We start from the raw sequence: 26,399 nt of genomic DNA on the forward strand, positions 1-26,399 counted from the left end.
CGCGGCGTCCGTGCGTAAACTTTTGCTTGTGATCACTCTAGAGGTCACATTTTTCATGGGGTCTGTATGAAAGTTGGTCAGAATGTTCATCTTGATGATGTCTAGGTCAAGTTCGAAACTGGGTCACGTGTGGTCCAAAACTAGGTCAGTAGGTCTGAAAATAGAAAATCTTTGTGATCTCCCTAGAGGCAATATTTTTCAATGGATCTTCATGAAAATTGGTCAGAATGTTCATCTTGATGATATCTAGGACAAATTTGAAACTGGTTCACGTGCGGTCAAAAACTAGGTCAGTAGGTCTAAAAATAGATAAACCTTGTGACCTCTCTAGAGGCCATACTTTTCAATGGATCTTCATGAAAATTGGTCAGAATGTTCACCTTGATGATATCTAGTTCAGGTTTCAAACTGGGTCATGTGCCATCAAAAACTAGGTCATTAGGTCAGATAAAAGAAAAATCTTGTGACCTCTCTAGAGGCGATATTTTTCATGGGATCTGTATGAAAGTTGGTCTGAATATTCATCTTGATGATATCTAGATCAGTTTCGAAACTGGGTCAGCTGTGGTCAAAAACTAGGTCAGTAGGTCTAAAAATAGAAAAACCTTGTGACCTCCCTAGAGGCCATATTTTCAATGGATCTTCATGAAAATTGGTCATAATGTTCACCTTGATGATATCTAGGTCAAGTTCGAAACTGGGTCCTGTGCAGTCAAAAACTAGGTCAGTAGGTCTAAAAATAGAAAAACCTTGTGACCTCTCTAGAATCCATACTTTTCAATGGATCTTCATGAAAATTGGTCAGAATGTTCACTTTGATGATATCTAGTTCAAGTTCGAAACTGGGTCACGTGCCATCAAAAACTAGGTCAGTAGGTCAAATAATAGAAAAACCTTGTGACCTCTCTAGAGGCGATATTTTTCATGGGATCTGTATGAAAGTTGGTCTGAATATTCATCTTGATGATATCTAGGTCAAGTTTGAAACTGGGTCACGTGCCGTCAAAAACTAGGTCAGTAGGTCAAATAATAGAAAAACCTTGTGACCTCTCTAGAGGCGATATTTTTCATGGGATCTGTATGAAAGTTGGTCTGAATATTCATCTTGATGATATCTAGGTCAAGTTCAAAACTTGGTCAACTGTGGTCAAAAACTAGGTCAGTAGGTCTACGTTGTCCGTGTATTAGCCAACCATCTACAGATGGTGGACTAGTCAAATCGCCTTTTGTCCATGGTCTGTCCTTCCGTCTGTTAACAATTTTTGTTATGGCATCTACTCTGAAACTACTTGGTGGTTTTCAATGAAACTTAGCCACAATGAACTGGGTTGCGTGTGGACAGGTGAGCGATTCAGGACCAGCATGGTCCTCTTGTTTTAACAACATCTCCTCCAAAACCACTGAATGGATTTTGATGAAACTTGATGCGGATGTTCCTTGGATGATCCTCTACCAAAGTTGTTCATATGGTTGTGCTTGGTTGCACATAGGGGCCACCAGAGCTAAAAATAGAACAACCTCTCCTAAATCGATTGTCTGATTTTGAAACAATTTCACACAAATGGTCCTTATATCTCCCTCTACAAAGATTGTTCAGACTATACCAATTTGCCAAAGAACATTGTCCCCAGAGGGCGTGGTCACTTTTCATCAACAATATCTTTAAACAACATCTCTTCCAAAACTACTGAATGGATTTTGATGAAACTTTGCATAAATGATCTCTGGGTAGTTCTCTTTTAAAGTTGTTCGGACAGTTCCAGTTTATTGAACATATGGGTTTTTTGGTTTAAAATAGGCATTCAGCGCTTAGAGCTTTGATATAGCCTAACCTAGAAGAAACGTAACTCTGTATTTTTAGCTCAACTATTCGAAGAATAAGTAGAGCTATCCTACTCACCGCAGCGTCGGCATCACACCTTGGTTAAGTTTTTCGTACCAGTCCACATTTTGACAAAGTCTTTTGAGATAAAGCTTTGAAACTTTCAACACTTGTTTACCATCACCATGTCCTTTTATAGGCAAGAACACATAACTCATCAAGGATTTTGGCTGAATTACGGCCCCTTTTGACTTAGAAATCATGGTTAAGTTTTTCGTACCAGTTCATATTTTGTAACTTTCTCTTGGTTATGGTAAAGTTTCTCAAAATGGCGACAGATCAGACTAATCTGACAGCGCCAGAGTGGAAGGACCTCCTTCAGTTTACGTTCACAATGGTTAACCTTTTTCGTATTCATAGACTGAAGAAAACATTGTTATTAATAAAATACGTAGCAACCAGTAATCGTGACATAGATTTTCATCTCAGGTTATAAAATTTTACTAATGATAAATAATTGATTGAAATCCTCTGTCCCATTATTTTCGATGATTGATTTTTTTATAGATAAAATGAATGGAGATATGAATTGTTCTTTGGCACTTAATTTTGCGGATTGATGCATATACAGAATGAAAATCAGTCATTCATGAATATTTATGATTTCTAGGGATGTCAATGGATATGACGGATATCCGGTTAAAAGGTCATGGGTCCGAATATTCGGATCTAATTTAAGTATTGGAATATTTGGTAGTAACATACAAATTACTGAAATATTTAATTTTGTGTGCAAAGCATTATTATTTTTCCTCGCGTAAATAGCATGTCAGAACGTAATACACAGTCGCCATGGTGATGACACACCACGTGTATACGAAACATACTTGTCATCTTAGCTAGTCCTGTTTGATGATCCAATTTTTATGCCCCCGAAGGGAGGCATATAGTTTTTGAACCGTCTGTCAGTCTGTCGGTCTGTCCGCAATTTTCGTGTCCGGTCCATATCTTTGTCATCGATGGATGGATTTTCAAATAACTTGGCATGAATGTGTACCACAGTAAGACGAAGTGTCGCGCGAAAGATCCAGGTCCGTAGCTCAAAGGTCAAGGTCACACTTAGACGTTAAAGGTCATTTTTCATGATAGTTGGGCGTGTCCGGTCTATATCTTTGTCATCCATGGATGGATTTTCAAATAACTTGGCATGAATGTGTACCACAGTAAGACGACGTGTCGCGTGCAAGACCCAGGTCCGTAGCTCAAAGGTCAAGGTCACACTTAGACGTTAAAGGTAATTTTTCATGATAGTGCATTCGTGTCCGGTCCATATCTTTGTCATCCATGGATGGATTTTCAAATAACTTGGCATAAATGTGTACCACAGTAAGACGACGTGTCGTGCGCAAGACCCAGGTCCGTAGCTCAAAGGTCAAGGTCACACTTAGACGTTAAAGGTCATATTTCAGTATAGTGCATTGATGGGCGTGTCCGGTCCATATCTTTGTCATTCATGCTTGGATTTTAAAAATATTGGGCATGGATGTGTACCACAGTAAGACGATGTGTCGCGCGCAAGACCCAGGTCCGTAGGTCAAAGGTCCTAAACTCTAACATTGGCCATAACTATTCATTCAAAGTGCCATCGGGGGCATGTGTCATCCTATGGAGACAGCTCTTGTTGTCAATTAATTATTATACATAATTTTAAAATACCAGTTAACAAAGTGTCAGCAAATATTGCAACTTCAAAGAAAAGACGTTAGAGAGTGCGAAAGTGATAATTAGTACAGGTGCATATATATATATACTGCAACAAACATTTTTCACTGCACTTTTAATCATGTTTGAATTTCACGCTTTATGAAATAAATTAACAACTGGAAACATGTTTCATTGTATATAACTGCCCCTGTATAAATACGTTTAGGTCATCCCAAAAAAGGATAGTGCTAGGACTGGTCAGCCCGGTGTCAGTATAATATGACTGGGTGGGGTATCATGCCACGTGCCTACGGCATGATATTCCAGTGAGGTAGCACTATAAAGTTGGGCATTGTGCTCACTGCTACAAGTAGACACCGTCGTTTATATGACTGAAAAATTATTGAAAAAGATGTTAAACCCGAACACACACACAAAAGAGGTTATGTGCTGGAACGAATATCCAGATATTCATTCAGATGGTTGACCAAATATTCGGATACCAAATTTAGTATTTGTTGACATCCCTAATGATTTCACAATAAATTAATGACACACTACAGTACACATCTATGAAGAATTTAAAACTGTTATAAAGATTTGAATGTGTTATCTCACTGTAATAAAAACTTCAGTCACAAATAAATACTGTATGCATGCAGAACATGATCTTGTGTAAATGATTGTGATTCAGACAATAACATCAGTATGTTACATACTCTTAATTAAATAGGTGAGGGTTATACAATACATGATAGTATAGAAAGCGTACCATACTTGTACATAAAGTGCATAATAAATGCAAACAGAATGCATGGTTTCAATGCTATATGAGCCGAGCCGTGGGAAAACCAACATAATGGCTTTGCGACCAGCATGGATCCAGACCAGCCTGCGCATCCGCGCAGTCTGGTCAGGATCCATGATGTTCGCTAACAGTTTCTCTAATAGCAATAGGCTTTGAAAGCGAACAGCATGGATCCTGACCAGACTGCGCGGATGCGCAGGCTGGTCTGGATTCATGCTGGTCGCAAAGCCACTATGTTGGTTTTCTCATGGCACGGCTCATATATTTAAAATATCACAGCTATCATAGTGTTACAACTGTTAAATATGGAAATTGTTACAGGATATTGCTTTAAAAGTAAAAGTTACGTTGTTGAGTCATATAGTTGTAAATAATTGCTTTTTGACAGGTGTACCAGAAATGGATCTCGTGAATCAGACCAAGTTGTTTGTTGCTTCCTTGTTCACTGAAGATTCTGCTCTATCAAAATCTGTTAAAGAGGTAGGTGCTAAATATAGATCAGTAGCGGGAATGCAGATCTAAGGACCATATATGACTGTTGAGTTTTACCTGTCATAGAGCGCCAAGCGAGGGAGCTGCTAGTAACATTTTTCACATCTTTGGTATGATGCGGCCAGGGATCGAACCCACGACCTCTCATACACCAAACATATGCTTTGCCACTAGGCTACTGAGTGGTCTTTAAAAGATTAAAAGGGAATTTGGCTTCTCTTGTCTCATACCCTCGTGCTTATTTCACTCTATCCAAAAAAAAAATTATATGACATGAAGACAAAAGAACAAAGAAAAGTAATTGTTGTTTATATATTTGATTTTTCACTATATCCACGTTGGCTGTTATTAAATTTTACTGTACTGCTGAAAATGGTGTTCAGAAATTGTATTTCATTTCAATTTCAGATGATAAAGCCAGAACGGGAGAAAGTATTTTTTCTTGATGCTTATAGAAGAATGGGGGATATGATGTCCAATATCCAAAAGGTAATAGTGTTGGTTATTGTTTAATGGCAATCTTTTTGTTACCTTTATTAGCTCATCTGATTTTTTGAAAAAAAATGATGAGTTATTGTCATCACTTGAGCGGTTGTCGGCGTTGCCTGGTTAAGTTTTATGTTTAGGTCAGCTTTTCTCCTAAACTATCAAAGCTATTGCTTTGAAACTTGGAATACTTGTTCACCATCATAAGCTGACCCAGTATAGCAAGAAACATAACTCCATCTTGCTTTTTGCTCCAATTTTAATGATAATTAGTCAGAATATTTTTTTCCATGAAATCACTAGGTCAAACATGTTTACACTGTTATGGTGTGTTTCTCAGGTGAGCGACCTAGGGCCATCTTGACCCTCTTGTAAAATCTTTGATATGCCGAAGATCAGAGAGCCCTTTTTAGCTCACCTGTCACGGCTTTTGTGATTGGCCTTTGTCCGTCCGTCCACAATATCCTTGTGAACACGATAGAGACTACATTTTGTATTTGATTTTAATCAAACTTGCACACAACTTGTATTGGCATAATATCTTGGTTCCATTCAAAAACTGGCCAGATCCTATCATGGGTTTCAGAGTTATGGCTCCTTAAAGGGGCAAAATTTGCTATTTTTTGCTTGTGAACACGATAGACAACATTTTGCAATCAACTTTAATCAAAGTTGCACACAACTTGTATTGGCATAATATCTCGGTTCCTTTTGAAATTTGCCAGATCCCATCATGGGTTCCATAGTTATGGCCCCTTAAAGGTCCAATATTTGCTATTTTGGCTTTGCAGCCATATAGAGACTTCATTTATGGTTTGATTTGATACAAACTTGCTAAAAATCTTCAACAACAATAAATTTTGGATTCCATGATGAATCTGTCAGATCCAAACATAGTTTCTGGAGTTGTTAATCCCCCGCCACAAGTGGTGGGGGGTAATAGGAATGGTCTCCGTCCGTCCTTCCGTCTGTCCTTCCGTAACACTTTCATATCCGCTCTATATCTCCTAAACCCCTTGAAGGATTTTCATGAAATTTGGGTCAAATTATCACCTCATCAAGACGATGTGCAGAACCCATGAGTCAGCCTTGTAGGCTCAAGGTCAAGGTCACAACTCAAGGTCAAAGGTTTGAGCCTTCCATTTTGTGTCCGCTCTATATCTCCTAAATGCCTTGAAGGAATTTTATAACACTTTGGGCAAATGATCTCCTCATCAAGACGATTTGCAGAACGCACGAATCAACCGTGCTGGCTTAAAGTCAAGGTCACAACTTAGGGTGAAAGGTTTGAGCCTTCCATTTTATGTCCGCTCTGTATCTCCTAAAGCCCTTGAAGGAATTTTATAAAACTTTGGTCAAATGATCACCTCATCAAGACAATGTGCAGAACCCATGAGTCACCCATGCCAGCTCAAAGTCAAGGTCACAACTTAGGGTGAAAGGTTTGAGCCTTCCATTTTGTGTCTGCTCTATATCTCCTAAACCCCTTGAAGGATTTTCATCAAACTTAGGTCAAATGATCACCTCATCAAGATGATGTGCAGAACTTATGAGTCAGCCATGCCGGCTCAAGGTCAAGGTCACAACTGAAGGTCAAAGGTTTGAGCCTTCCATTTTGTGTCTGCTCTGTATCTCCATATTCCCTTGAAGGATTCATATGAAACTTGGGTCAAATGATCACCTCATCAAAACAATGTGCAGAACTTATGAGTTGGCCATGCCGGCTCAAGGTCAAGGTCACAACTTAGGGTCAAAGGATTGAGCCTTCCATCTTGTGTCCACTCTGTATCTCCTAAACCCCTTGAAGGATTTTCATCAAACTTGGGTCAAATGATCACCTCATCAAGAACTCAAGAGTCAGCCATGTCAGCTCAAGGTCAAGGTCACAACTCAAGGTCAAAGGTTTTAGCTCTCTATCTCCTTAACCCCTTGAAGGATTTTCATGAAACTTGGGTCAAATGATCACCTCATCAAGACGTTGTGCAGAATTCATGAGTCAGCCATGTCCAAGGTCAAGGTCACAGCTAAAGGTCAAAGGTTTACCCTTTCACTATCCATAGCAATGGCGAGGGATTAAACTGTCTTTCAGACTGCCTTGTTTTATATATGATTACCTCCCCTGATTTTAATCAAAATGGATTTATATCAGTAAGTACCTATAGGACTCATTTGAAATTTCATTATTGTCATAAGTTGGACTCAGACAATCAGGGTAACTAACTATCGACTGATTTTATTTCAAATTACGCCCCTTTATTTCAAATTAAAATGTGTATATCTCAGTAACTAATGAAGATACTGATCTGAAATTTCATTTATGCCATCAGATGGACTTGGACAATCAGTGAAGATACATATTGACTGAATTTATGACAAATTACCTCCCTTTATTTTTTATGTAATTGAATATAACTAGCAGCTTCTAATGAGACTGGTTTGAAACGTTATTTATGTCTGAACAAAAGCTGTTCAAACAAGCTCTGAAACACAGATGAGCACTCCTAGACCACTATGGCCCTGTTGTTTGGGTCATGATGTTAATACTGAATTATTTACCAATTGCATGTCACAAACCATCATTTTGGGGGGGGGGGGGGACATTTGTGTTTTATAAACATCTCTTTATCTTGCTAGACTTGGTTTACTGTTATTTTGCAAGGTCTTTGTTGATTTATTCCGTTTACTATTACATTGCAGCAGTGGCCTCAATTGCCAACTGGTTGAGTTCACTGATTTCAAATCACTTGCCTCTCACCAATATTGGTTCAAGCCTCGCTTTTTAAATGATTTTGAAAATTTCGTGTGAGGAAGCCATCCAGTTAGCTTAATGAAAGTTGATAGTACTACCAAGGTGCCCGCTTGTATTGAAATAATGCATGGAGGGGCACCTAGAGATCTTCCGCCACCATATAAAGCTGGAAAGTCACCGTATGCCATGTAATTGTATCAGTGTGACATTAAACCCAGCTTATATATAATTTATATACTTGCAGCAGAAACTATCAGATTGGAGAGAGCCATATTTCATCTTGATTGATTCATTTGAGGACAAGAATATACTAGCAGTTGGAGTATCACACCTATTCTCAAAGTTTGCAGGAAGTAAGATTTTAAATTGTACTTCAGAAAGTGTTCAAGTTTAAGAATAAATTTTGGTTTTGAAGTGTAATTTCTGGGAAGTTTTCAAGGGAGTTTAAGAAGAATATTAGCTTGATTTAGTAAGTGGTATAGATGGTTAATCTGAGGTACTGTAGATTCACTGTTACCATCAGTGGTTTATTGTTGTCTCTTACGAGGAGGTGTGTTTGTGTGCGTGTGTGGGTGGGTGGGTGTGTGTGTGTGTTTGGGTTTAACGTCTTTCTCAACAGTTTTTCAGTCATATGAACGATGGTGTCTTCTTGTAGCAGTGAGCACAATGCCCAACTTTATAGTGCTGCCTTACTGGAATATCGTGCCGTAGACACATGACATGATACCCCACCCAGTCACATTATACTGACACCGGACTGACCAGTCCTAGTACTATCTTCTTAATGCTGAGTGCCAAGTCCGTAGACTAATGCTTTAAATTTGACTTTAGACATGATATGAAAACAAAACTTGGATTAAATTATGATTTAGATTTTATTTTCGGACTGATATCTTAACTGTACAATAAATAATAAAGGTTTTTCAATAACAAACAGGTTATGTAATAATCACCTGGAGCATTGTCGACGCTCTTGCAACATCAAAATGACGTCAGGTGATGTCTGGCACATGAGAGTTAAGCAGCAGTATAGGGGAATGCACCTTTTCAAAAGTAGTCTTTTCAACATGGATTTAATAACATTTTGACATCATGTCGCAGTGCATGTGACTGTGCATCAAGAATGGGAAGAATTTATCATTTACACTGACATAAACAGATATCCGATATGTTTTGAAAGATTCACATGAAAAGTAGGGCATTACAGAGCAAATTTTATATAAATAGTAACTGAATGAAAGCCAGTTTATTATCAACTTTTCAGAAAACGATTTTGAAGGGTTAGGAGTGTTAGCTGAAAAGGCTAATTCTTATGGGTTAACCTTTGAGGAAGTTGCAAATTTGATGCCCGAGAAGGGGAGACCAGGGTTTATTAGTACGATTGTCAAGGCTGAAGAAACTCTAAAAGCGGAGAATAAACCGGTACCATGGGTAAGTATGTTTCAGTTCAGTCAGCTTAAATTGTTTCTTTTGTTGTTTGTCTACTTGTTGAAGGATCTTCAATATTTTACACTTGTTTGAGATATTTCTATTGTCAACAAATATTTAGCATGCTTCAATTTTCATAGTTGACTTACACATTCATTGATACAACCAACCAGATAGTCCCAGTAACTCTTAAGCTTTATTTATTACAAATGTACTAATAATTGACATTTGACAGTTCTTACCCAGTTTTCCCCAAACTTCTTACTCAGTTTTCACCAAACTTAGAATGTTTAAGGGCCTATTATCTCCACCACTCCTGCCAGATTATAATCCAGATGGTGATGGTGAATATTATGACCCTTTGGTGCCCTTGTTTTACCTTTCATTTTGTTCTCATTCCTCATAATGTGACTATGCAGGTCTGTTAGCTAAAATAACCATTACAGAACCCACTAAAAATATGAATTAAGTATCATAAGTAATGTAATACTTGTAAAATCTTCATTTAAACTTCCCAAAACAAAGAGTAAGAGCAACATGGTTATGTACATCCACACTGTCACACACAAAATTTGTGAACTAAAAAGTTATGATGGCACTGAAGAAAAGGTATAATATATTAAAAAAAGTAAATAGTTGAAATTTTTAATAGAATTTTGTCATAGATGGCGGAAAAGATTTTTAAACAATACAAGTAAAACATTTTATGATTGTGAGTAAAGCTGAAGTTTTTCACATCAAGAATAGTAAGAAAGGTCAAAAAAAGGTAACTTTGATAAATTGGTACTCTTGCCAGCACATGTATCAAGATAATGAAGTTAACTCTTCACTAAGACTTATTTTAGATAAGTTACAATTTTTTTAAGGAACCATCTTCAAACTGGACAGTTACGGAAAAGCAAGCCGAAGTAGGTGAAACAAAAGTTGAATCAACAGATATCACCACAGAGAAAGCAGTGACAGATATAGCAACCAAAGTTGATGACCATACAGAAATTGCAATTCCGAAAGAAAATCCTGTTGAAGTTACTGTAAAACAGACTGAAAAAACTGAAATTTTCACAGTGAAGAAAGATACCGAAGAAATTGTTGACACTGCTAAGACTGTTTCTATGGCAACAGAATCTGAAATGAAGGATGAAGCTACTGTGATTTCTGAAGATAGAAGTGAACTTGGTTCTAAAAGCGAATTTACTAAGGATCAAAGTTGAACATAGTTTAAATGTTAGTGGCTTTTCAAAGAGAATCAAGAGTTGAAAATTCTTAGTTTATGTTTTTATTTAAGCTGTATGAAATTGCACTTGTCCTCCGTTAATGGTGATGTTTTTATCAAAGCTGTATGAATTTGCGCTTGTCCATTAATGGCGATTCTTATTTCTGCGTCTTAATTAAACTAAGATACTGATGAGAAGTTTGCAGAAACCAAGGTAAAATGCAAAGATTTCTATGTGGAGAACAGTTTTGAAGAAATGTTGTTTGCATGTTTGTTTTGCATTGTTGTAATATTATACTATTAAAAAAATAGTTATTCTTGGATGACTTATTCTTGTTAAGTTTGTGGTACTGCCATTCTACAAATTAAATTAAATCACAGGAAAGAAATAGTTTATGTGTGTTTCTTCAATATTTGAGCTGCAAGAACTGTTGTCAACTTGAAATATAGTAAAACTCTGATCTTTTGAGGTTACAATGGAATTTTTCAGTTATTTGGGACTTTTCGATTGTCAAGATATAAATAATATTAAACGGTGAGGGTTTGCATAAATTGCTTGATTGAACCAAATGCCAGAGCAACTGATGCATGAGTGAGAGGTGATCTCTTGCAACCGTTTTTGTCAAACCATGAAATTTTATGCCATTAGCATTTTATAGTTTTAAAAATAATTGAAGGATTTTTATGAACTTGTGAGGACCTACAAAGTTGAAAGAGATATTTTCATGTTTAAACTTTATTTTTATTGAATTATTTCATTTTATTTGTAAAATGTGTTCACTTCCAAAGGGTTCATGACTTTTTTCCTATGTTGCTCCTCATACAAAGCATAAATTGCCATTGAACATAAACTTTTTCATGTGACGAAGTTGTTATTCAGAATAATGAAAACAATGTGTGTGTGGGGGCACCTGGAGGTTTTCCTATACGATTAGCTGAAATGTTTACATGCAATTGTCAAAGAAAAAGAGTTTGTTGTATGGTTTTACCAAAAGTTAAAAATTTTGACCTACAAATAAACTGAATCATTTTTTGTTGGGAAATGGACTTGAGTAGATTTCATTGTTGCCTCAATCCACAAAATTAAGTCTCAACAAATATTTTTCCTGAAATCAGTTTGACATGCCTGCACAAAATTGTCATTTCTGCTAAAATCACGAATTTTATGGCCACAAATTTAAATAATTTTATAGTACTTGATTTAAAATATTTTCCATCATTTTGTAAAAAGAAATACATAGCCATTTACTTCTTGTACAGTAGATAGTGGATTCATTTTTCTCAAACAGCTCTTGTTGTAATATTCTGTTGTTTTTGTTGAAAAATAAATTCCTGCAGTTGTTCATATTGTTTTGCTGAAATGTTAATACAAGTATGAGTTGTTAGAAGTTTACTTTCAACTTGTTCAGATTTCTTTTGAATTTAAGCTCTATCTTAAGTTTGTAGTCAAGAGATTTGGAGTTTATGCTAAGAATTGTTTAATAAATGGCATTAAACGTTTTACCAAAATATAAAAATTTTGACTTTCAGTTAAACTGAATTATTTACATTGTAGCTCTAATTATGTCTCCCACCACACAGTGGTGTGGGAGACATATTTACTCCAGTCTGTGTGTGTGTCTGTCTGTCTGTCTGTTTGCACAAAGCTTGTCCACACTCTAAGTCGAACATTTCTCACCCGATTTTCACCAAACTTGAACAAAATGTGTCTGACCATAAGACCGCGGGCCAAGTTCGATAACTAGCCAAATCGGCCCAGGCACTTGGGGATTATGGCACTTGAATTACCGAAAAATCCTCAGAGCGCATGCGCTTCTCTACACCCGAACCGTACCCTATACTACTTTTATTTGTAGTATAGGGTACGTTTTGGGTGCAAGAAAGCGCATGCACAAGTAGTATAGGGTACATTTTGGGTCCAAGAAAGCGCAGACTGACTTACTATTTATATGATTAGGCAGTTGTGGGAGACATGCGCTTTTCTCAAAAGCATCTCTAGTTTCAAAATTAAGTCCTTATAAATACGATTTTTTTCATGAATTCAGCACCTCATGTCTGAATAAAATTGACATTTCTGCCAAGACCACATAATTTTATATCCACAAAGTTAAATGATTTCACTGTAGTTGATGTAAAATATTTTTTGTGGTTTTGTGAAAAGAAAAACATAGTCCAACAGTTCTTATTACTCTGTAGCATTTGTTGAAAAAAATTAATTACAGTTGAAACTCAAAATTATAAACTCACTTATCATAATTCTGGAAGACATTTTCAGTTTCTGTCCAAATGACATTAAATTTGCTGGAAATGTCATTTTAAGTCGAATTGCAGTTATCTCGAGGTAAAACGCTTGGTCCCTTGGAATTTGAGATAGGGAGTTTCAACTGTATTTTGCTGAAACTTGATTAGGAGTTCTTAGAGCTAAGTTTTCAACTTGTTCAGCATTATGTTTAAGCTTCAGTTGTGAGGTATGTTAGAAATACATGTTTAAGAAATGGCATTAAAGCATGTAACCAAGTAAATTTTGACCAAGATCAAATTATTAACTAAATGATGAAATTTGTAGTACAGTGTGTTTAACTTAATCATGCATTAATGATTTCAGTCAGTTTTTCATTAAAATAATTAAAAAACAAACATTCTGTTAGCTTTTGTCTTTATAAGTGGTTAAACACAGTCCCAAACAGTGCATTTAAGGACACCTGGTTATACCCCCACCAAACATGTTTGAGGGGGGTATATAGGAGTCAGTTTTGTCGCGTCGCGTCCCGTCCCGTCGTGTCCCGAAATCTATTATCTCAGTTATTACCAAATGGATTTGATTCAAACTTAAAATACATGTTCCACCTTATCACCCACATCATGTGACACAAGGTGCATAACTCTTGACACCAAGTTTTCATGAATTATGTCCCCTTTTACTTAGAATTTAAGGTTAATTTTGTTGTATTTTCACTATATCTCAGTTATTACTAAATGGATTTGATTCAAACTTAAAATAGATGTTCCACCTCATCACCCACATCATGTGACATAAGGTGCATAACTCTGACACCATTTGTTTTATGAATTATATCCCTTTTTACTTAGAATTTAAGGTTGATTTTGATGTATTTTCACTTTATCTCAGTTACTACTGAATGGATTTGATTCAAACTTAAAATAGATGTTCCACCTCATCACCCACATCATGTGCCCACATCATGTGACACAAGGTGCATAACTCTGACACCAAGTTTTCATGAATTATGTCCCCTTTTACTTAGAATTTAAGGTTAATTTTGTTGTATTTTCACTATATCTCAGTTATTACTAAATGGATTTGATTCAAACTTAAAATAGTTGTTCCACCTCATCACCCAGATGATGTGACATAAGGTGCTTAACTCTGACGTAATTTTTTTATGAATTATGTCCCCTTTTACTTTAAATTTAAGGTTGATTTTGATGTATTTTCACTATATCTCAATTATTAAAAAATGGATTTGATTCAAACTTAAAATAGATGTTCCACCTCATCACCCACATCATGTGACACAAGGTGCATAACTCTGACACCAATTTTTCATGAATTATGCCCCTTTTATCTAGAATTTAAGGTTAATTTTGATGTATTTTCACTATATCTCATTCTGATTGGCTTAGAGCCAAAGGGAAGTAACCTTTTTTAGCTCATCTGATTTTTTGAAAAAAAATGATGAGTTATTGTCATCACTTGAGCGGTTGTCGGCGTCGGCGTCGGCGTCGGCGTCTGCGTCGGCGTTGCCTGGTTAAGTTTTATGTTTAGGTCAGCTTTTCTCCTAAACTATCAAAGCTATTGCTTTGAAACTTGGAATACTTGTTCACCATCATAAGCTGACCCTGTATAGCAAGAAACATAACTCCATCTTGCTTTTTGCAAGATTTATGGCCCCTTTTGTACTTAGAAAATGTCAGATTTCTTGGTTAAGTTTTATGTTTAGGTCAACTTTTCTCCCAAACTGTCAAAGCTATTGCTTTGAAACTTGGAATACTTGTTCACCATCATAAGCTGACCCTGTACAGCAAGAAACATAACTCCATCTTGCTTTTTGCAAGATTTATTGCCCCTTTTGGACTTAGAAAATCAGTTTTCTTGGTTAAGTTTTATGTTTAGGTCAGCTTTTATCCTAAACTATCAAAGCTATTGCTTTAAAACTTGCAACACTTGTTCACCATCATAAGTTGACCCTGTACAGCAAGAAACATAACTCCATCCTGCTTTTTGCAAGATTTATGGCCCTTTTGGACTTAGAAAATATCAGATTTCTTGGTTAAGTTTTATGTTTAGGTCAACTTTTTCTCTTAAACTATCAAAGCTATTGCTTTGAAACTTGCAACACTTGTTCACCATCATAAGCTGACCCTGTACAGCAAGCAGCGTAACTCCATCCTGATTTTTGCAATAATTATTGCCCCTTTTGGACTTAGAAAATCATTTTCTTGGTTGAATATTATGTTTAAGTCAACTTTTCTCATAAACTATCAAAGCTATTGCTTTAAAACTTGCAACAGTTTTTCACCATCATAAGTGGACACTGTACATCAAGAAACATAACTCTATCCTGCTTTTTGCAAGAATGATAGCCCTTTTTAGACTTAGAAAATCATGGGTAGGACAATATTTCTATTACACAAAAAAAATCAGATGAGCGTCAGCACCCGCAAGGCGGTGCTCTTGTTTAACCTTTGTACTGAGTTTCTTCCCCTTAAATTCCAGGAATTAGTCTATTTTTAGAAATCCTATTTTTAGATTTTCAATATTTTAGGTATTTTTCTAACTTTTTTATTATAAGTCCCATGTAAAAAGTAACATTTTTCCGTGGTAACATGGGTCGGTAAGACACTTTTTTGTATTCACTTTTAGTGTATCTCTAATATTAGAGATTTAATATATTTACTAGTATTACTATACTAGTATTATACTAGTATCACTTATATGTGGAAGCCCAGGATGAAGTACTCCAAAGTATTTTTAAGATTCCTTATGGTTGCCATTCTTCTGTGACAAGACCGTATGGTGGGGGTATGAGTCACTCCTGTGACAGTTCTAGTTTAGAGTGCCCTTTGTCTGAGGGTGAGTTTGGTCAAACTGTGTCTGTGGATGGGCACCTGGCTAGCAGTGTCCGGAGAGTTTTCAAGAGAAAGGGGCAAGCATTGTCCATGCCTGATGGTGTCCATGAATGTGCACCTGGCTGATGGTGTCCTGAGTGTTTTAAGAGTAGGTAAACACAGTTGACAATGTCCTGATCATATTTGAGAGTAACAAGTAAAAAGTGTCTAAGGATAGGCACCTGGTTAACGATGTCCTGAGCTTCTTTGAGAATAAGCAGTAAAACTGTTCTTAGATTGGCACCTGGTGGACAGTGACCTTAAGAATATTTGAGAGTAAGTGGTTAAACACAGTTCACGGATATGCCTTGGGCTAATGGTGTCCTGGTCGTTGAGGTAAGTGTAATAACACTGTCCATGAAAGGGCACCTTGCTGACTGTCTAGAGAGTGTTCAAGTGGTAAAACACTATTCATGGGCAAGTGCCTGGTTGATGGTGTAAGAGTGTTCAAGAGGAAGGGGTAAAGTGTTGTCCGTAGATCGGCACGTGGTCGACACCGTTTTGAATGTGTTGAGAATAAGTAGTATAACTGTCCATAGATGTGCATCTGGTTGACAGTGGCCTGAGAAATAGGTCAATGGATAAACACCTGGTTGGCGTCCTGAGCATGTTCGAAAACAAATAGCGCAACTGTCCATGGATAGAAGCCTGATTGACGATGCTCTAAGCGTGTTCGAGAGTAAGCAGTAATACACTCCAATGGTGAGCGTTAGAAAGTACTATAAATCATGGACAGGCATTCTGACGATGGTGTAATGATGTTCAAAGAGTTAATGGGCAAAGTAATGCCCATAGATAGGCCGTGGTTGGCACTTAGTGTGTTGAGAATAAGTCGTATAACACTGTCCATTGATGTGCATCTGGTTGACAGTGTCCGTGGATAAGCACTTGGTTGACATGTCCTGAGCAAGTTTGAGAACAAATAGCAAACCTGTTCATGGATAGATGTCCTGGGCAAGTTTGAGAGTAAAAAGTGAAACTTAGATGGGCACCCAGCTGGCAGTGTCCCGAGGGAAAACTAAAATACTGTCCATGCATAGCTAATATAGCTAGTTGACGACGTCCTGAATGTGTTTGAGAATAAGTAGTTAAACAGTGTCCATGGATGGGTACCTTACTGACGATGTCCGTGAGCAAAGGCAACTATATTTAGACATACATTGTATTCTATAGAACTTCTTGATGTAATATGTACAAAACTTGGTCTGTTGCATGCAAGCCTTGTTCAAGATTGTTCAAATGGTGCTTCTGGATTGCACTTCTGTTGCCCCATGCTAAGAAAAGAAAATCCGTTTAATGCCTATCTCGCTTCGAGCACTCCTGGTGAACTGTTGATATAGCCTTGTGTCTAGGGTACTTCTTCATCAACAGTTTCACACAATCATAATAAACCTTGGTCAGAATGTTTACTCATTATTCCATATTGGGTCATCGGGGGTTATAAACTAGGTCATTATCTCAAATAATCTGAAAATTAGATGATACGTTTTAGAATGTTAAAATGATGATCAAGTTCAAACTGAATTAACAAAATCTCAGATCATTCTATTTTGGGTCATCTTAGTTGAAAAAACTAGGTCAAATCGTAGAAAAATATTGTAAACATTTTAACCTGTTATTCATGAGAGACATACGCATTATTATGAAATCTAGGTCAAGTACATAACTTTAGTCTGAAACTAGGTCATTGGGTTGTAACTAAGAACACCTCGTTTACACGGATCTTCGTGATAAATCTAGGTCATACAATGTACTTAAAACTGAATCATGTTGGGTAAAATACTAGGTCACTAGGTTTAGTCTCAAAAGATAGTTATTTGTACTCCAAGGGTTACATTTTCTTTCTAATCTTCATAACAAATTGTTAGAATAGTTGTTTATTTGCAATTTGTCAAGTTTGAAACTGGGTAACCTAGGATATAGAACTATGTTACTAGGTCCAATCATAGGAAAGCCCTTTTTTGCACGCAATATACCAGATTTTGTACCTGATCTTATGAAACTTAGTCAGAATGTCTGTCTTTATAAAATATGATAAAAAATCTTAGGTCAAAAGCTTTGTCAAATCTTCATGTTCATGGAAATAGTTCATATTTTCTACCTGGAATAAACAAAACATGGTAAGAATCATTTTCCTCAACGAAATCGCTGTCAGATTGGATATTGGGTCACTGTCTTTAATTTTTTTTTTGAAAATGGGTCCTGTTGCTGTAGGAGACGAAAATAATGCTCAAATGCAGTTGAACTACTCGACAGGTATTCACCTTTGGTCATAAACGCCCTTGTGCAGACAGAAAGGAAGTAATTTCAATGCAGTCACCACAGACAAACACTATCCGGAGGATACGCGGTGAATGTCTATGATAGATACTAGATAAATGCCAAGACACTAAATCTTGTTTGTATCATATATGTGAGTTAATAGACAAAGTAGCGTAACATAAATGAAGTGGCTGAGTATTCCCATTCTATCCGGAAATATTAATCCCTACGAAGTAGCGTTTCTTAGTTCATACTACTTTTTTTTAGCTCAAACTGTGATTTTTAAAGCAGTTGGATCACTCTCGAGTGTATGTCTATAGAAAAGCCAGTAGAATCTACTAACTTGTCATAACAAGCAACATCCGTGGTTTAGCGGCCGACGATTTTGATGCCAAATTTCAGGTATTCGCCATGTACGCAGTTATTCACGAAATTTAATCCCTAACTTTATGTACGAAATAATGCATGGAATTCGCGCCGTAACTTCTTGTACGCAACAATTCACGAAATTCACGCCGTAACTTTGCGTACGCAATAATGCACGAAATTCGCACGAACGCTAAAATATGAAACAGACGTTCGTAAAATGTTTGCACGATTTATGTTCGTAGAATATCGTAGTAACTTCTTACTAACAAGTTGCATAGTCCTGAAACGCCTCTGGTTTGCTTTGTCAAAAACACTTTTAAAAAATATCCATAGAATATATGCTATTTTCCGTAAATACAATTCATAAGAAGATCCTTTGCATGTGCATTTAATACACGTACAAATATACATTGTATGTATTAGATATTTAGGCCTAATAATAATAATGTCATAATATGATCAGTCCATATCTAATTAAATATCGAGTGCTTGTAGGTATTGAATAAACAAAAATAAGAACAACAAAATGAACAGACGAATTTCTTTTGAACGAGATAATCCTCAATTATTTACTACTCAACAAATGAAAGCGACACTTGTCAATGTTTCCTATGGAGGAACTACTAATAAACTTTGATAATGTGGCAGTTGAGTCCAATAAAGCCAGGGTGTTCAAAGATAATTCATCATAGATCTATTGCAAAACAATTATTGGATTTACCTGTACTGGAAAATAAGTGTCGACTGTATTGAGGTCAACTGCCACATTATCAAAGTTTATTAGTACATGAGACCTTTACAACAGAGGAGAGGGAATGTTTGAGTTACACATTTTATAAGGTGGAGGTTAGACTGGCATCAGTCGTTAGAGTCATTAAATGTAAAGCACTTGGCCATAAAATCAATCCTCTTTGATAGCACTTTCTAAAAAATTTTACAGTATCTCTAACCTCTGACTCTAACGACTGGACAAATGCGATCTGAGCTAGGCACTTTTCATCCCAGCTATAATAATCAACATCTCATTAGAGATCATTGCAAATGTGTTCATGATGTAACATAACCCTTGAATGACTCCAGTGCCCTGGATCATAGTTCTCCTTTAATGACCTTCACAGTCTGTATAGAAGTGCTTGCCAAGGTTTTATTTCAGGTGTTAATCAACTTTATACTTTCATAAATGTATCATCTTTAAATTGCAAATTAAGTAGAAATGAGTGTTTAGTACCAAAAAAAAAGAGTATTAATAGTTTATTGTCATGTTAAATCATGCTTTAGATGCAGTTACAGTAATTTCCTGTAACTAGTTAATACTTGAACTGTATGTAGACAAAAATGATTATAACACCAAACAGATATTGATTATCAAAGCTCTGTCCTCGAGATCATAGGACAACAGAAAAAAGAGAAAATTTTAGGTAACAAGAAATTAATGCTATAAATCTTAAGAAAGCTTTGAATTAATTACTGACAGACTATATGTTATTGAAACACATGAGAATTGGTTGTTTTTACTAATTTTTACACTGGAAATTCAAAAGCGTTTATAACATTTAACTCGAGATAAACTGCCTAATTATAAAATATTCAGGTCCTTAGCAGCAGGAAAATTTTCATTGCCGTAGCTGCCCGGGTTCAATTCCCGACTCTGGCATCTTGTTTTTCTTGATTGAGCAAATTAAAGATAGTTTAGAAACAAAAACTCATATTTTAATGTTCATAATATGACCGAACTTCAATTTAAAAGAAAAATCATTCGTAGCCAAAATTTGTAGGTCAGTGCCTTAGATGAGAGAAAGTTTATTAATCAAATCACACAATCGGTCGAAACAATAACTGGCAGTCATAATATTCAGTAACTTTCATGATATACTTTATTTATACTTTTGCACTGTTCACATAATTTCAAGAGAGGCTCCATAGCCGAATGGTAAAGGTTCCAGACTTCACATGAGATGTTTCAATTCTTCATGCGCATAAACCGTCCGGGTGGCTTATATAGGGAAGGTCGGCGATTTTAATCTGATGTCTGCCCATGCCTGGAACAATGCCTAGAGATGCCCCTTGTGTCTCTTCCTCTGCTATAAATGCCATCGCATGACCAAACTGTGACAGTGTGACTATACCCCAACTACATACCCCGAAAAATACCAAAAACAAAAAATAAAAAGTTCAAAAATATCTAATAAAACAAAGTTCAAAAATATCTAATAAAACAATACTGAATTATTGCCTACTTCATCTGTCGAATTCAGAACTTGGTCAAATGTGTCTTTAATTTATACTTAGGAAGTTTGTGCGAGACATTGAAAGAAGGGAGATGTTTAAATAATTATTTTTAAATATATAATATATTAGATAATCAGGAATTCTTTATGAAATTATACATGTACTATCTATTATTGGTTCTGTAAACAAGAGCTGTCCATAAGACAGCACGCTCCACTATTCGGCGAATTGACAGTAAAATGAATATATGTCTCTATAAGAGACCTCTATTTTAAGAGGAAGATACACCAAATGGGCATAATTCTGTCAAGAACACAAATTAGAGTTAGTCGGATTGTTACCACACATGCAGATGATGATGGTAAAGATATATTTTGAGTTTCAAGTCATTATCTTATAGAGTACCAAAGTTATATGAAGAAACCAAGTTTGTCAAAAGATTAAAAGTATGAAAGGGGCATAATTCTGTCAAAAATACATTTAGAGTTACAGGGAATGTATCCACACATGCAGATGATAATTATAAAGAAATATTTTTAATTTCAAGTTACCAAAGATATGTCTATAAACGAAAGTTTCGATAAAATTTAACATGAAAATAATTCCAAGTATAACAACTTTATGACCTTGAACCCGAGTATAATGAGCCCAGGTCCTGCACATACTTTGTTTGTATGCTGGACAATGTTTTTGTGAACTTACAGTAAGATATAAGCAATAGTAACAAAGATATGTCAGAAAAAAAGGTTGCCGAAAAACTTTAACCTTAAAAATAACCTAAGTACAACACCTTGGTGACCTTGACCTTTGGTATAATGGGCCCAGCTCCTGCACGTACTTTGTTTGTATGCTAGACAATGTTTATGTGAACTTACAGTAAGATATAAGCAATAGTAACAAAGATATGACAGAAAAAACAAAGGTTGCCGAAAAGCTTTAACCTTAAAAATAACCTAAGTATAACACCTTGGTGACCTTAACCTTATGTATAATGGGCCCAGCCCCTGCACATAATTTGCTTGTATGCTGGACAATGTTTATGTGAAGTTACAGTAAGATATAAGCAATAGTAACAAAGATATTACAGAAAAACAAAGGTTGCTGAAAAACTTTAACCAAGAAAGGTCACGCCAGCGCCGACGCCGACGCCGAAGCGAGTTGAATAGCCCCCCTATTCTCCGAATAGTGGAGCTAAAAATTCATATTACTAAATATATCTATACTAATTGACCACAGAAGTCTATCTAACGTTTTCAAAAACAGTTCTTATGATATTATGATAAAAACATACACTCCTGTCATATTGTCCATAACAATGAAAGTAATAAAAAATATTTTGAAGGGTGTAAATGTTAAAAATATTTAACATTTAGCATTCAGCAACTATAAATGCTTGAGCATACTTCTGCAGGGAATTTACAACATGGTAAAGGCTTTGCTTTCTTTCATTTCTAGAGAAAAATCAAACATCTGGTACAAGTGATTTGAAATAGTTCAATTAATCTTGTTGCCGGTCAGTTTAGGGTGGCTATTGACAGGTGGAACTAATCCGTCTTCATGACATTATATAACCCCAGAATCGCATTTTATAAGTCTGTTGAGATGAGCCTAGAGAGAAAATGTTTTTCTTGGAAAATATTAGTGTCAGTATGAAGAAAGAATAAACTTTATTACAGATAACTTGATCTCAACAGACTTTGTAAGTCTAGGTGGAGGTGGGCAAAATCGTATCATTAATTCATCCCATACACCAAATAGTATGAAAAATGTAACAACTATCCCCGGTCTCCCCTACTTTTTATACTCAACGATTTTGCACATTTTACATTGGTAAATTAAGTAAACATTAAGATATATATGTATAAAGAAGATGAACTGTTTTACTTGAATGATTTTTATAACAATATCTTACATTTAAAAAGATTAGGCACACACGAATATCATAAGTAACAAACACATCTATTTGAAAAATAACTATACTGAACAAAACAAGTACTTGTAACTTCTGCTGTGTTTAAATGCAGATTTACGTAAATATGAAAACAAGGGTTAATTTTTTTAATATGTTTTGCAAGAGTATTTCAATGTGAATTTGTGTGGAAAATTTTATCGCTCTACGTTTACGGAATAATACCGGATATGGCCACACTGCTTGTGGGATAATTTGGACCCACCCTATTCCACCGATCTAGCAAAAACGTTAATTCAGGAGTGGAAAAACATTCGACAGACTTGTCGGTTCTATGCAGGTTATTATAGTGTACCTTAGTACGGATTGTGTATAACATGTACACTTAATGCCATTTCTAACCCGACGAACACCTATATAATGCTATGTAGTTTATTTGTGGACGTATTCCGTTAATATTTTGAATATCCGGGGACTTAGGAGGGAAAGGCACGTTCTGTTGTTACAGCAAGAGCGGTATGGGCTGGTGTTCCGTCTTGCAGCAATTGCATGCCACGTCCACCGGCTCGTAGGTGCGGAACTGCGACGGGAATCAAGATGTCCTGCTGGTTTCTAGCTGCATTATGGTTCCGGCGAACAACTATCAAGTCTGTCTTGGTGTGTAACGACACTCCGGCCCATACCACCACGGAACCACCGCCAAACTGGTCCTCTCGTCCGAGAACAATACATTTGAACACTCATCCCGTATCATACGCAGGTGCCGACAATAAGTCCACTGAATGGCCGCTAGCTCTTATTCCCTGTTCGCGGAGCCGTCTGACGACTGTCGACTTACGGGTCTAGCATGTGTTCCATTACTCGCCCTCGCTGTAATCCTATTGAATGATAATTTATAGAGTAATAAAATGTTGTATGCATCACGCATAAATCCTTTTTATTGGACCTGTAATAAATATTTTTTATTTTGCAAACAGTCTTCATATATTGGTGGAATATGTGTAGTTATATAAAAATGAATAATGTCTGCTTGAATACGGCAAAATACCTGTACCACGCTGATTGCCACTATCTTTTTTTTTTTTTTTAAATTTTACAAACATACCATAATTTTCGATTCATTAAACTTCCTATTTTGTCTATATGTTAAGAATTACTGGATTGATATACGTGTGATGTTCAACCATTTCAGAATAAAATAATTCAAAACCTACACCTGTGTAATTATAAATTGTAAACAGCTGTTTAAAAAAAAAACAAAAAAAAAACAAAAAACAAAATAACTTACGTATGTATTTTTGTGACATAAGAATGGACGTGGTAGTGGCAGCAGGTATAATACATATCAATCAGACAATTTTAAAATATATTCGTCAAGTTTATTAGTATTTTGGGACTTCCCTGTTTGATATTTGTCTTTGTTTTGTTTTCCTTTTTTTTTGGACAAGAATGAATGTGTTATGGCCGTAAAAGTTATAAAATCGGATAAAACATGGTTCGATCTTTTTTTTTTTTGTTGGGGGGGGGGGGGGGGGGGGGGGGGGGAAAGGGGGCGGTGGTACCTAATGTGTAAAAGACACATATCATACTTAAAGACAGCGTTATTTAAAACAGTGTAAAATCAGATCATATTTCTTAAATATATATGTCAGATTTTATTTTTCAACGACAACGTATTTTATAGATGGGAGACGCCGTAAAAAATATCAATGTTAGTGCTATATAAATGTAAAAGGATGTGTCTATGGGTACGAACCTCCTTTTTTCTAGAGATTAAGGGTCATTTACATTTCAGATTTGGTTGAAAATGAAAAAAAAATAAAATAAAAGACTTCATCGATATTTGCCTTTAACTTGAATCTAAATGGTTTACAGATAGCAATGTTCAGCCGATTTGTTACATTGTTTTTCGAAAACATGTTAAAATATACATTCTTCTTATATAAGAAAATGTATGAACATAATTTTATATGAAAATATAGTTTTTATTGCTGATAGATATGGTCTATTGATATAAAAATTAATTTAATTATTATAAAATAACATGTTAAAAATGCTATGGTTCAGAAAATTACATATTAAACATTCTTTTGATAAAAATGACTTCTTTTATTTCTAATGAAAAATCCCTTTTCCATAATTTGTAACTCCAGTGATAATTCAAGCTTGTTTAATTATCTTATAAAAAACCTTCTCTTTTATTACACTTGATATTGAAATAAACATCCAGGTGACAATACCCGGAGGCAGTAGATATCGACACCGCAATACCGGTCACCTGTTACCAATATATGTTACCAATACCAAATAGCTGTTGTCTCCTCTGATATCGATTTTCTGCAATATCGGTCATGAGTTCAATTCTTCCTCATGATTGCGCGACCGCGCTGTTGGATATTCATCCTAACTGATCGGCGTGAAGTTAGCAGTACAGCAGTAGCAGCAGTAAGAGCAGTTAACTGCTGCTACTTCCAGCAGTTACAGCAGTTAACTGCTGCTACTGCCATCAGTTACCTTTAACTGCTAGCATTTACAGCAGTTAATTGCGTGTTACAGTTAACCACCAATAGTTACAGCAATAGTTACAGCAACTGATCGTGTTTACTTACACCAGTTAACTGCAACTACTGCCAGCAATTACAGCAGTTAATGAAGCGGTATTTCCAGTTAGAAGATGCGACTGACATAAGGTGTCCTACATATAATACTGCCAGCAGTTAAATAGTGTTACTTAAATCAGTTTTACCAGTTTCCTATAGATGTGTAAAAGGCCGTCAAACCATTCTCGCTTGTATATCTGTCCGTATCGTTTATAGATCATTGAAGCGTTCTTAATATATTTTTATCTTGAAACTTGAAAGAAGCACAGACCGTAATTCTTATCAGCAGAACAAGTGTTCGTAAAAGAAATGACCATAAGTAATTTTGTAACAAAAAATGAATATCATTGGGCGTTGCAAGTGCGTGACCCACTAGAATTAATTGTAATAAGAACAACTGAATGAGCACGAGACACCGACCATATCTGGGCACTTTTCTCGACGTATTATCGTGGAAGAAGCACAGGACGTAACACTTAGCAACAGAACAAGTGTTCGGCAATGTCCGTAAAAAAATGACCATGAGTAATTTTGTAACAAAAATGAATATCATTGGACGTTGCACGTGCGTGACTTACTAGAATTAATTGTAATAAGAACAACTGAATGAGCACGAGACACCGACCATACCTCGGCACTTTTCTCGCCCTATTATCGTGGAAGAAGCACAAGACGTATCACTTAGCAACAGAACAAGTGTTCAGCAATGTCCGTGAAAGAAATGACCATGAGTAATTTTGTAACAAAAAATGAATATCATTGGACGTTGCACGTGCGTGACTTACTAGAATTAATTGTAATAAGAACGACTGAATGAGCACGAGACACCGACCATATCTAGGCACTTTTCTCACCCTATTATCGTGGAAGAAGCACAAGACGTAACACTTAGCAACAGAACAAGTGTTCGGCAATGTCCGTAAAAAAATGACCATGAGTAATTTTGTAACAAAAAATGAATATCATTGGACGTTGCACGTGTGTGACTTACTAGAATTAATTGTAATAAGAACAACTGAATGAGTACGAGACTCCGACCAAATCTAGGCACCTTTCTCGCCCTGTTATCGTGGAAGAAGCACAAGACGTAACACTTAGCAACAGAACAAGTGTCCGGCAATGTCCGTAAAAGAAATGACCATGAGTAATTTTGTAACAAAAAATGAATATCATTGGACGTTGCACGTGCGTGACCCAC

At 36.1% G+C, this 26,399-nt stretch overlaps 1 protein-coding gene across 2 annotated transcripts in view; it reads left to right on the forward strand.

Annotated features, from left to right (window-relative positions):
* The window catches only part of LOC123532363 (leucine-rich PPR motif-containing protein, mitochondrial-like), a 134,068-nt gene extending 120,729 nt beyond the window's left edge, over positions 1-13,339 (forward strand). Inside the window, exons 35-39 of one of the 2 annotated variants that reach the window (XM_045313785.2) lie at positions 4,723-4,814; positions 5,235-5,315; positions 8,306-8,414; positions 9,326-9,492; positions 10,356-13,339. In XM_045313785.2, coding sequence (XP_045169720.2) covers positions 4,723-4,814; positions 5,235-5,315; positions 8,306-8,414; positions 9,326-9,492; positions 10,356-10,700 — 794 coding nt within the window. In that variant the 3' untranslated portion in view covers positions 10,701-13,339. The remainder of the gene's footprint in view (positions 1-4,722; positions 4,815-5,234; positions 5,316-8,305; positions 8,415-9,325; positions 9,493-10,355) is intronic. The other variant, XM_045313793.2, reaches the window with a different exon arrangement.
* The last annotated feature ends 13,060 nt before the right edge of the window (positions 13,340-26,399 follow it).

The sequence above is a fragment of the Mercenaria mercenaria genome, chromosome 1, assembly GCF_021730395.1.
Source record: "Mercenaria mercenaria strain notata chromosome 1, MADL_Memer_1, whole genome shotgun sequence".
Lineage (NCBI taxonomy): Eukaryota > Metazoa > Mollusca > Bivalvia > Venerida > Veneridae > Mercenaria > Mercenaria mercenaria.